Source organism: Acanthochromis polyacanthus, chromosome 18 (genome assembly GCF_021347895.1).
Source record: "Acanthochromis polyacanthus isolate Apoly-LR-REF ecotype Palm Island chromosome 18, KAUST_Apoly_ChrSc, whole genome shotgun sequence".
NCBI classification, from domain to species: domain Eukaryota; kingdom Metazoa; phylum Chordata; class Actinopteri; family Pomacentridae; genus Acanthochromis; species Acanthochromis polyacanthus.
The window spans coordinates 8,060,281-8,072,068 of record NC_067130.1 but is presented as its reverse complement, the minus strand read 5'-3'; the positions used below and the strand labels follow the sequence as shown (position 1 = coordinate 8,072,068).

Sequence of the window (11,788 nt, the reverse complement as noted above, 5' to 3'; positions counted from 1 at the left end):
TCCTACAGCAGCAGAGCAGGTAGGAACATTTGGCTGCTCTTATTGTAGCTCCATTATCCCACAGAGAGCTAAGCACCCCCTAGTGGATGTCATCGCTGCCAGTTTTATGCACCACGGAACATGTACTGGGAAGTCACAGAGCTGTCCAACCTCAAGAGACTTTTCTTTTTGGTGATGATGAGTGCTGCAAAATTTGCTGGGAGTGAGTGGGGTAAAAGGAGCCAGTTTTGACTCGAGGTGTCGTTGCAGTGGAGGCATGACACTCTAAAAGCAAGACATGTTCTTATGCTTCAGGATGTGGGGCATCCCTGGGAATAACTGCTTTGAATCTGAAATAAACTGTTTTTGAAATATGGCTTTCTAAAGAAACAGTGTTTTCTTATAGCCCGGCAAGGGGTAAATTGAGCCTTTGGAGAAAATGTGTTGAGGTAAATTGTGCTGTCAATAATGTTGAAGTAAATTTTCAAATTTTATACCTCATATAATGCAAGATATGTCTCCATTTGTTCATCCAAGACCTGGTGAGTGAATCCTGCTTGAATCCTGTTCTGGTTGCTTATCTTTTTTTTCTTTCTTTTTTTTGTCCCTGAATCGCTTCACAGTCATTCTGTCGATCTTCATCTGTCACCTGACGTATGGGTTTCCCATTCTTTACTTCTCCTACAGCTGTCTCCACATCCTTAAAAGAGCTGAAGCCCTGTCTATCTTCCATTTATACACACATGACAGGGCCTCAAAAGCAAAATGTCACATCATTTTGGTCATAAAATATAAAAAAACACGATATAGAATTACAATAATGTAATCATTTACTGATAATCATTGATGGCTCAGCTTAACTTATTGTAGCTTACTAATTAACTAGCACACATGTGTGGAATTATTTCATATGTTTCAATAATTGTTCCAACGCGACACTCATAAAACCATAAACATGAAAAATTTACTTTGAACAGCAAACAACTGTTTTGTTAATAAAATGTGCTCAGCTCTTATTCCATGTGCTCCTTCTCTTCACTGAGAGAGTTCAATGGATTCCTCTGAAAAAAATATTTGGTCACATGACTAATTTCTTCCATAAATTTTCTAGAAACAAAGGGTGGCTCAGCTAACCCACAGCCTCATTTTACCCCACTCTCCCGATAAGCTCGTGATCAGGCTGCTGCACACGATGAGAGGCCAAGTAAGGTCATCTGTAACTAGATTAAAACTATTTACTGAATTATGGCTGAACTGCAGGCCGTGTTTCCACAAAGCAGAGAGGAGGAAAGTATTGAAATAAATAAAACATCAAACTACTAAAGTATTTATAGCATGTGGAGCTTACTTTTGTTATATATCATTAATATCTGTGGACCTAAAGAAATGGAAAAATGTTGTACATGTTGATTCCAAGTTTTTTTTTTTTACACTTTTGTAAAATATATTATCAATGAAATGTAGCTTTAATTTTATATTTTTTATGATTCATGGCATTATAACTGTGCCTTACTGCACAAAAGGCATTTTTGAGTTGTCTTTACTTGTAGCTGTGGCTGCGCTGATTCCATAGAGGTGCAGAGGACTTTATATTGGAGCGTAAAAATGTGCATTGTATTTAAAGTTCAGAGTGTTTATTCAGATCTGAATGTGGCTGGAGGACATTTTGGGATGTCCATGCTTTGCTATGTGCTAAACATAGACTTTTCCTGCATGTGTAGAGGGTGTTTTTTGTGTAGTTCGGCTGCTGGTGGCGTGCAAACTCTAACAGGTTGCACCGGGTGGATGGAGCTCATTCTTTCCCACTGCCTGTCATCCATAACAGTCTGAAATTTCAATCCGCCCGGCTGCCATTCATTTGAAATGTGGGAGGTACATTGTGCCGACATGCAAATACGACACAGACGGTTATGGATGACTTTCTGTTTTACTTGAACTACCTATTTCTTCTTTTTTTAAAAATCTATTTTTACTTCACCTTTTGGGTTCTTTTGTCCGAAGCTCTTTGAAAGTTAAGGTTAAAGTAGAATTTAGAGGGGGGTGTTTTTCCCTCTCCTGTCATTTTTGCTTGACTGTATTTAATGGTTACATCTCTGTTGTCTCTCTGTTCTTCTACGACTGTGAGGGTTTACAGCTGCAGGCCATGGTTTCTTTTCTTATCTTCACATTTCATGTCATTAAGGTGTCTATATCTTACAGTATCTGTCAGGATTATCATATTATCATTAAGTCATGCACGTGTTGAACACTTTGAAATCCAATTCACAAGATTAAACGGATTCATTCACATGTGAACTGCCTACCTTACTTTTTTCAAACCCGCAGTAACAGTAAACTCCACTATATATACAAATAACAAGGAATTTTGTCAGTGGAGTTCAAAAATAGTCCTTCATGTTAACCTTGTCTAGTTTATTTTTTCTGTATGAACCTCTTTGTAATTGGTCTTCTTCCCTCTTTTTTTATAGTCTGAAGCTTCTGTGCTTGCAGAAAGCTGTAACTAACATTCACACTATTGCACGTGTGAAGTTTGCTGTCTTTGGTTTTGTAGCCTGCACATCTTCTCACGTCTGAGTTTCATATCTTGAGTACTTACTATCATGTTCATGGGATCCTGGGTTTGTTAATATTGACTGCTAAAGCGATTATGTGAGATCAAATGAGGCCCTTTGGAAATTAGTGGAATGTTTGCTTAAAGGAATTTGTTAACGGCCCATCATATCTAATGGAAGCAGTTGTTTCAAGGACAATTGCTGCAGTTCTTGGGTACATTGTTTTATTTCCCGCCGCTAAAAGCCTCTGCAGACAACTTTGCTTTTCAAAGAGCTGCTGTAATCACTTCTCCTCAGGCCTACATGGATTCTGCATTAATAACTCTTTGTTTTAGTGACCCTGTGGTGTTTGCAGGCTGCCGCTCTTCAACAACAGATGTTCCTGTTACTTTGCACAGTGAATGTGTTTGACAAAGACTGGACACAAGTGCTGCCAAAACGCACAATAAGCTCGGCCTTCACTGATCTTTCTTCCAGTTTTGTTGTCGCAATCATCAAATAATAACAGACCACCAGCTTTCCACAAGAAGATCTGAAGGATGCACATATGCTTTTATTATGACTTATTAAAAATGCAACCATTCCATTGTATTCTGCTCAACTTTTCAATACAAAACTATAAAAGATCCAGCTTTTTATTGTGGTATCGGATGGATGCATCATCGTTAGCTATGTTGGCTTTAAACATTGATTCTTGTGAGTCTTAGTAATGAGTTTTTGAAGATATTTCTTATTCCTCTGGTCTGTGATACAAGTATGTCTCCTCTGCCCTTTCATCATCGTATCCATAGTGTCCTCCTGTGTTGCTGCCTCCTCTTCCTCGGTCCTCGGGGCAGCTGATCCCCAGTCTCTTCTGTAGCTTCTCCTCCTGGAGGCGAAGCTCCATGGAGTCCACCAGGTCGTAGATGTTATCCAGGGACCACATGGGCGAAGGGAACCACGCCTTGACATCGCTGTCCTTCCCCACAACCAGCATGCTGAAATAGTCCGTACTGATCTTCAGCTGCTCTCTCAGATTGTTGACCATGTCGCAGGTTAATGGCTCAACCTCACTCTGACTACGACCTGGAGGAAGTATGACAGGGCGAAAACTAAATACTGCACTTTACACAACACAGGAAAAGGCATGAAACTCAGTATTACAGCTAGAAATTCTGATAAATACAGAGGTTTCTTTCATTTTATGATGCTTTTTTTCAACTGAGATTAAATATAGTGACAGCTCTACCTTACATTTAAAAGAATGTATTTATTTTCATGCTAACACACACAATGATGGCTATAAATTCAAATTTACTGGTCCCATTATTACTTCATTTACATGTGATTACCATTTAGGGGAAATAGCTCAACAGTTCCTGATGCTTTTTCTCCACTCCCAGTCAGCTTTAACATGGCAAAGTGACGAATACCTGAGAAAAGATACAGGAAGCCATATTTTAACAGTAAGACTTTAGAAAAGACATCAACCACCTCATGGAAACAAGTAAATAAACAAACAAACAAGCATACCATTGCCATGAAACATAATAAAATACATATTTTTTCTTCTGTAGTCTTTAGTATATTATGCAAGTTAAAAAAAAAGTTGAGGTGCTGGCTGAATGCATTCCTAGCTGTTGGAGATTTACAATAATCAGTTACTCTTGCTGCCCTTTTTAAATGTTCATTAAGTACCTCTGCCCAATGGGGCAAAAGGCAGTCTTGGCATATTCTGCCTTTCCCAATGCTGAAGGTTAAGAAGAAGAAGAGGAAGCCTTTATTTGTCACAAATACATTTTTACAGCACTGTGAAATGTTGTTTTTGCATATCCCAACTGGGGTCAGAGCACAGGGTCAGCCATAGTACCCCTGGAGCAGGAAGGGTTTAAGGGCCTTGCTCAAGGACTTGACAGTGGCCACATCGGGGTTTGAGCCTGACCTTCTGATCAGAAACTCTTTTTTTAAGATAGTTTTTTAGCCTTTTTTGATAGTGTTTAGTCGAGAGGCAGACGGTAAAGTAGGGAGAAGACCTGCAGCACACAGCCTGTGCACTGGAATTGAACCTAGGAAGATGTGTTGGGGACTATAGCCTCTGTTCACTCGAGCTATCTGGGTGCCCAGTTGCCCAGAAACTTAACCATTGCACCACGACTGGAGATGTCCCCTGAACCCGGGCCACGGCGGTGAGAGCGTCGAATCCAACCATTAGACCACCACGGAAGGGTTAAGGGTGGAAATCCTAAATGTCCGACAATATTTTCAGATTGACAGAGCAGGCAGTGTGTTGTGTTCCTCACCCAGGTGACACTCTTGTCCACTGAGAGCAGAGATCTGCTGCTGGAAAGAGTAGTCGTCCTCAGAGGGAGCAGAGATGAGCAGCAGTCTTCTCTTAGACATGAACCTAGACAAAGATCAAAAGGTTGATTTAAGTTTGAAAGATGTAGCCACACACCTTCATTTAATCCCACCTGCTTCACAAAAAGAAGGAGAGAAACATTTAGATGCTCTGTTGTCGTCAATTTTTACATTTTAAGTCTTTTTTTTAATAAAACATTTAATGCAATGAAATCAGTAAATAAACCCAGATTTTTTCCCCTACTAGGCAATAGTGAGAATTCTCATTTCCTACTAGGGAAAGAAGAATAATTATACTATGTAACATCAGTGAACGTTAGGTCAGGACATTCTCACTAAGGAAGAGCTTTATGATTAAATTTCTGAAAAGACTGCAGTTATTTTTTTTCTATATCTAGTAATAAGATATTCTGGTAGAGTTACTCTACCTGAGCAGTGAATTCTCAGCTCCGGGCTGTTGCTTGTCTTTGGAACAGACTGGAGGACTTTTCCTTTCTTTCTCCTTTTCTGAGTGCCTTGAGGGAAAGTTGTCAATGTACTCAAACAAAGCTGGGCTTGATGGAGGAGCCTCAAAGACTCTCTGGGGGTAAAATAGGACATGATTGCTCAAAAAACGAGAGAAAATCAAATGAAACTCAAGGATTTCAAATGCATGTTTCAAGGTAATGCTGCTTGCTTGATTCCTGCATTCCTAGCTTAAAAAAAAATCTCAAATATGGTTCTTATTAGTTTGAGCAGTTTTCAGCCAGACTGTTTCCAGGTGTGAACACATGTAAAAGCAGTGTTAAAAAGGAGCATACATTCTTATCAAATCCAAATAAAACACAACAACAAAACTCAGAAAACTCAGCTGGGACTTTCTTACGTTGGGTTTGATGTCATAATCAGTGACGGTCATTGAAAAGAGGTCGGAGGACGACAAGCCGAGTTCTGCTCTCAACAGAGAAATCAGGCCTGGATCCGAGAACTGCTCTGATTGATCACTGAGTGGAGGCTCTGACTCTGAAACACACACAAACAAAACACATAAATTAAAGATATCTGAATTTATGTGTGAACAAACATATAAAACTAACAAACAAAACACCAGCGATACCTTACAGTGTAATGCATACAACAAAAGCATTAGTTATGATCCAAAACGTCCACCTTAGTCAGGATAGAGATGGAATAATATGTATTCTTGATACTGGGGAAATTTAAAAAGTCATTGCCTTGATTAGTTGTCAGTATGTTTTTACTTTCTTTTCCAGTTTCCATAAAATTTACAATCATGGATGCACCTTGCTAACCAAGCTAGCTGGTGTTAGCTGCTAAATTCTGTCTGATCTGAACTCACACCTCAGCTTTATCTTTTCATTGAAATGTGGTCAGTTAGTTAGTTTTAGCTTAAGTTCAAGCTTTAGAACTGTTGTCCATAAACCAGCGGATGATATTGCACCAGCTGCCTCCATCTTTTATATACATTATACCTATCTCGATGCACCTCATCATCAATCTGCTCTAAGATAGGAAAAAAGTCTTTCTTTAAACCAATAATAATCGTCTTGGACAGCGCTATGCCCAGGATAAAGCAATGGTGCCGCTGTTAAATAGTGACGGGGGATCATGTTATGATGGAATATTTGTATGCAGACAGGTGAACACTGTCATTTAAATGGATAATTTACTGGAAATACCGCCCGGGTCTACCCTCTTTTACAATTTAAATGCTATGCAAAGCTTGCCATTTCTAGCATGTGGGCTGCTAGTTAAGAGGTTGTTGTGTCGTGTAGATAAGAGGATTTTTTTAATGGTTAAAAACTAGAAATATGGGAGAATGTTGTGTTAGATGCTTGTCAGAAATGACAGAAATCTATGTCTGGTCAGTTAAACAACAGTGACTGTGGTGGCTCCTGACTCTTCCTGTAGGGCCAACATCATTTCTTATCTAATACTTATTACTGGATACCTGCCAAAGCAGTGACATGCTATAACTGTGTTGTCATTCAGCGTAAAGCTCCGCTACAGAACAAGGCTGTAGACTATTTGTATTTCTGTTTTTGGAAACACAACCTTTCCATTTGGTCATCATTCCAACCGCAGTTGTGTCTTTACAGAACAAAACACGTTTAATATCTGCGTGAGATTTTACGATAGCTAGGATCGCCCCTGGAGGAAAATGTTTTAGATGCAAATATTCAAACACACAACACCACACAGAGATGCATGAACACTTTGTACCGAGCTGGTGGTGCTGCAGCGTGAGCGTGGCGTCACTGCCTTCACCCACAATGGTTGCCACAGTGATCCTCCTCATAGCGAGCTTACAGTGTTGCCTCTCGTTCTCGTCAGTCTGCTGAATGTAGAGTGTTGCGTCTCTGTTTGGCGTTGCGATCAGCTTCAGGACAACACAAAGACACGGTCCACTGGTTAGAAAGAAACATATATCTGTCCAATGAAACTGTGCAACAGGATTATGGAAAAAAAAAAAAGGAAAACGTCTCACCATCAACCTTCTCGTCCCTTTCAAACTGTCCACAAACTCCTTCAGAGCTATCTTATCCTTCTCACTCGCCTCTCTGTTGGACTTTTTCCCTCTTCCTTTCCCTTTCTTCCCTTTCTTCCCTTTGCCCTTTTTCTTAGAGGTCTGTTTTTCCTGTGTATCATCCTTTACATTCGGCTCTATTTTATCTTCATTGCTTCGCCCTCTTTTCTTTCCTTCTTGCACAATAGTGTGGGACCTGCAAAAAAAAAGACTTTGATGTTCATCCAGCACTAAAAAAAACACACACTTGTCTGCTGTATGAAGATGAGGAGGCATGGCAGACCAGATGTGAACACAAATCAAAACATTCACAGGCACACTCCTCTCTTTACCAAGCTTGAAATTTTCACGAACCTGCCTTTCTTTACGTCCTCATTGTGCCTTGAAACAGACGGGGGCACTTTTTCTTTTCTTTGCACATTAGAAGTTGCCCCAGCACCACTGCTCGAGTCCTTTCCCTTCGCAGGCTGCTTACGGATAACAAACCTCGACCGACCGCTCAATATGTCTTGGATCTTACTCTTCAGGGCAGCTTTTTTGTCCACAGGAGGTTTCCTTTGTACCACAGATATAACATTTCCTTGTCTCTGTGGACTCAGTACCATCTTCTTCTTCATCTTTTTTCTTTTCACCACAACCTTCTTTTTAACAGTTTTACACCTAAAACATGACATACAAAAGGATTAAATTCACATTATAAACAATCACTTGGATAAGACTTATTGTGTACGTGACTGCATGAATGGCTTTGAATGAATAACTGATATTTACAGCTTTTCAAATCACATTCAGTCCCTCAATCTAGTAAATTCTCATTTTTTTTTGCCTCCTGATTTCTCACAACTCCAGGGTGGAAGTGTCTGAAATTACAACAAACTAAAATGGTGTAAGCTGATGCAGAAGCAAAGCAGGTTAGAGGACATTTCCCAAACTGAGTCTCTAGGAGATCTGTCAGGCTGCGCTGCCTACATCTAATGCTAAATGTAACAGACTGTCCTTTGTTTATTACGTATATCGGGGAAGTACTCTGTCCCTTCAGGGTTGCAGTAAGAGTTTTTGGCAGGCCTCCACCTCTGAGGAGTTAGAGGAAAACAAAAGAAGCTCTTGCTGCTGGACGTCTCCCTGTTCTATTTATTGTTTTCTTTTTGGAACTGCCCAGTTAGGTACCTTAGATGCTCCGTTATACTAACATGTGAACATACTGACACTGAAAATGATAGTTGGGTAAAAGGTTTACAGTGGTCACCGTCTTAGTTTGGCATGTTTATGTGCCAGTTTTCTAATTAACTTGAAACTAAACCTGCAGCTGAAGATAACCAGAATATCAATAGCTTCAAAGTTTGAATCCAGTTATTGCACTTGGCTGTAAGGGTGATCATAATGGTTGCATCCATTCCAGCTGTTTCAACAGCTGACTCAAAAATATGGGCAACATTTGGGCAGGTCTGTAAAATATCATGGCAGTGCATTTAACAGCTGTTGAGATTATCTGGGCCAAAGTTGTGGATCTACTATCAATGCGGCCATTTTTGGAGTAATACGATTAACATAGCTTTACCATCGTGTCGTCCTGTGGGTCAAAATTGATCCGTTTTAAAGTTTGAAAATGTGGAAAAAAATATTTTCACAGTGAAACTTCTGATGTCCACATTTTCAACATTTTTAGGAAATCTTTGAACATTGTTTGGTGGAAAAAAGAAATGTTAAAAATGTTTCTTTAAAAACATTTACAAAAAATGTGGGAAGTTTAATAGATTCACAAAAAAATCAACCAAAATCCAGCGAATTCGCTGGATTTTGGTTGATTTTTATGTGAGTGTTCTTAAAGAAATATTAGAAGTTTTAGTGATATGTATGTGTAATCATTTTAGATATTTTTAGGATTTTTTAAAAATTTTTACTCATTTTTTTGAGAAAATTTACAAGAATTTTCTTGTCAAATTTGGCTGATTTTTTTTCAATAAAATTTTTAAGGGAAACTTTTAAGGAATTATTGGAATTTTCTTCCTGAAGGTTTTGAAAATTTTCTGAAATTTGGGGAATTTTTTGGCTGAATTTTTGGATTTTCTTTCAGACAAGGAAACAATATTTTTTGGTGGTCATAAATGAAGACAACAGGAGGGTTAAAATGACTTGTTAGTGACTTCATAGCCAAACCAACACATACATAAAACCACAATTAGAGACTGAAAATTTTGCACAGGCTAGTTAACATTTTCATTATTCCTTTTTTTAAATGAACCAGTGTCATTTTAGATTACACTGCAAAACCATTTTTAAGTGCAAAGAAATAGCAGAATAATGAAACCTTAAATTTGATCCCATTCTTGTCATCTTCTCCAGCTTCCTCATGGGGAACTGATCAATAAGCTCCAAAACTGCCTCGACACGGACCGGATAAGGGAAGTGCTCGCTGACTCGTAAGTTCTTCTTTATAACCAGCATGGTGAATCCTTGTTCCTGCAAGGATTGGTGGTAAGCAAAAGAAGGCAAACTACAAAAAAAACTGTTATCGATGGTATTTCAGAGACGGAAATTGATCGATTTGTTTATGTCACACTGTTTACTTGGCTGGTGAGCTCCAAGTAGTGCAGCAGTTTGGTGACTGTGTCGGGATCCAGGCTCTCTACTGAGGCATCCCCCTCAAAGGTAGTTTTCTGGAGTCTACCTTCCATCATAGCGTTCTGGATGATGGTTATGATGAAGGTGTCTCTTTCTGCTAGATGGCAGTTCAGCCCTTTCTGATGGAGAGAGAGTTAAAGAACAGTTTTTCATCTGAATTATTTTTCTGGATGCATCAAAAGACTAAATCAGCCTCAGTGCAGTACCTGCTCCATGTCTTCTAGCTGTTTCTCCATCATACGAAGATAGTGATCGTTGTGTGATGGAGCTGTTATCACCCACAGCCGCTTTTTACCTGCAGGGGAGAGTTGGGGAGGTTGTACGAACTATAAGTAAGCAAACATACGAACAGATACAGCAGTTGGTGAGTTAAGTTCTCTTGCCTGCAAAGTCAGCCAAGAAATCCAGCTCCGGAGCCAGGCTTGATGAAGTCTCTCCAACTCCCCTGTTTTCCTCATGTTCGCTTTCCTCCTCCAGACCCAATCCGTGCTCGATACCTGGAGGAAGATCTGAATAGTCTCCCCAATCCCTCACATTAGGGTCCAACTGATGCTTTGGCTTGTTTCCACCGAAACCGGGCCAGGCGGTGAGCAAACGCGGATAGCTGAGGCTCCACAAAGCAGCGAAAAACAGATAGTATGAGGTATAAAAATGAAGCATCCTTACTGACATAACTGGCTTGGTGATCAGCTGGAACCGCTCAGCAGCTCATAAATCCTCATCTGGAGTAGAAATGCATGTGTTTAGTTTTGTTTTCACCTCTGCAGCGTCTTGGGCAGCAGTGTTGCATCTGAAATAAACTACACGGATTTGGCAGCCGTTTAGAAAAGTGATTTAAGAGTTTTAAAAAGCTCAGGATATGTCCAGCTGAGAAGGTTCCATACTTTGAATCCAAATTCAAAACTCCACTGAAGGCTGCAGCATTTCTGTATCCTGAAGAAAAAAACAGGTGGATCAAATCTGGAATCTGGAACGTAAATGGAGAGAGAAGACTTCAGAGATGTTAACCTCTCTCGCCAGCAGAGAGACTGAGCCGGGAGAAGTTCCTCTCTCTACACAGACACATACGCTCCTGGTTCACATTATACCCCAGGCTCGTTAACAGGAAACTCCTGGAATTTTCTGCAGCTTCAAAGCATTTTCTTGCAGAAAAATCTCTCTCTCCTTCACACACATACATTATCCTTGTGTAAGTGTGGTGCTGCTTTATAACACATTAATTTTAATGTCTATTATCAATAGAACCGCAATGAAGAGCATTTGTTTATACCCACATATGTGCATTCATTGTTGCATAACTCATTGTAGCCCAACATTGTCTTTGGTCCCGTCCAGCTTCAGGGACATTGCTTAGAAGCCGATCCTGACCTGTGACCTCTCCATACTGCGGTCACTGAACAGACAATATGCCTCCAAGGATCTGCAAACTATTTAATTACCCACATTTTACACCTGGTGAAGCTTGATTCTATTTGACAGTTTTGATTTAAACATATGTCACAATCCATCAGACACCAGCACCTAAACTGTTGCAGGCTACTTCACACATGGAGGGTTAAAAAATAGAAACAGCAAAGAGGTAAAAATATGAGAGAAAGGTAGGGGCCTGAAACTAGTGAAAGCCATTTGATCAGTGGGGTTAAAGCTTTAAAATGAAGGGAAAAGGCAGTAACCGTAAGTAACCCAGACTGGAGAACAGATGGCGATGGCTGGGAAAGTTCACACCAGTTCAACATTGCGAATCTGTTCTCCACAGGAAAGTTAACCTTTA

General features: G+C 39.9%; 1 protein-coding gene across 1 annotated transcript; it reads right to left on the bottom strand.

The window, feature by feature from the left end:
• Positions 1-3,062: 3,062 nt before the first annotated feature.
• Positions 3,063-11,593, bottom strand: ccdc80l2 (coiled-coil domain containing 80 like 2). Its single transcript, XM_022206189.2, has 12 exons — positions 10,401-11,593; positions 10,224-10,312; positions 9,963-10,136; positions 9,704-9,855; positions 7,750-8,055; positions 7,357-7,591; positions 7,092-7,248; positions 5,734-5,870; positions 5,297-5,448; positions 4,811-4,914; positions 3,863-3,943; positions 3,063-3,596 (listed from the first exon to the last, which is right to left on the bottom strand). The coding sequence occupies exons 1-12, from the start codon at positions 10,687-10,689 to the stop codon at positions 3,262-3,264; spliced, it is 2,211 nt and encodes a 736-aa protein (XP_022061881.2). The 5' UTR covers positions 10,690-11,593; the 3' UTR covers positions 3,063-3,261.
• Positions 11,594-11,788: the final 195 nt, after the last annotated feature.

Coding starts and splice junctions, on each gene's coding strand:
- ccdc80l2 (XM_022206189.2), bottom strand. CDS start 10,689: ATGTCAGTAAGGATGCTTCATTTTTATACCTCATACTATCTGTTTTTC. Junction 5,449..5,733: donor ATTATGACATCAAACCCAAC/GTAAGAAAGTCC, acceptor TTTTACCCCCAG/AGAGTCTTTGAGGCTCCTCC. Junction 3,597..3,862: donor TGAGCTATTTCCCCTAAATG/GTAATCACATGT, acceptor TACTTCCTCCAG/GTCGTAGTCAGAGTGAGGTT.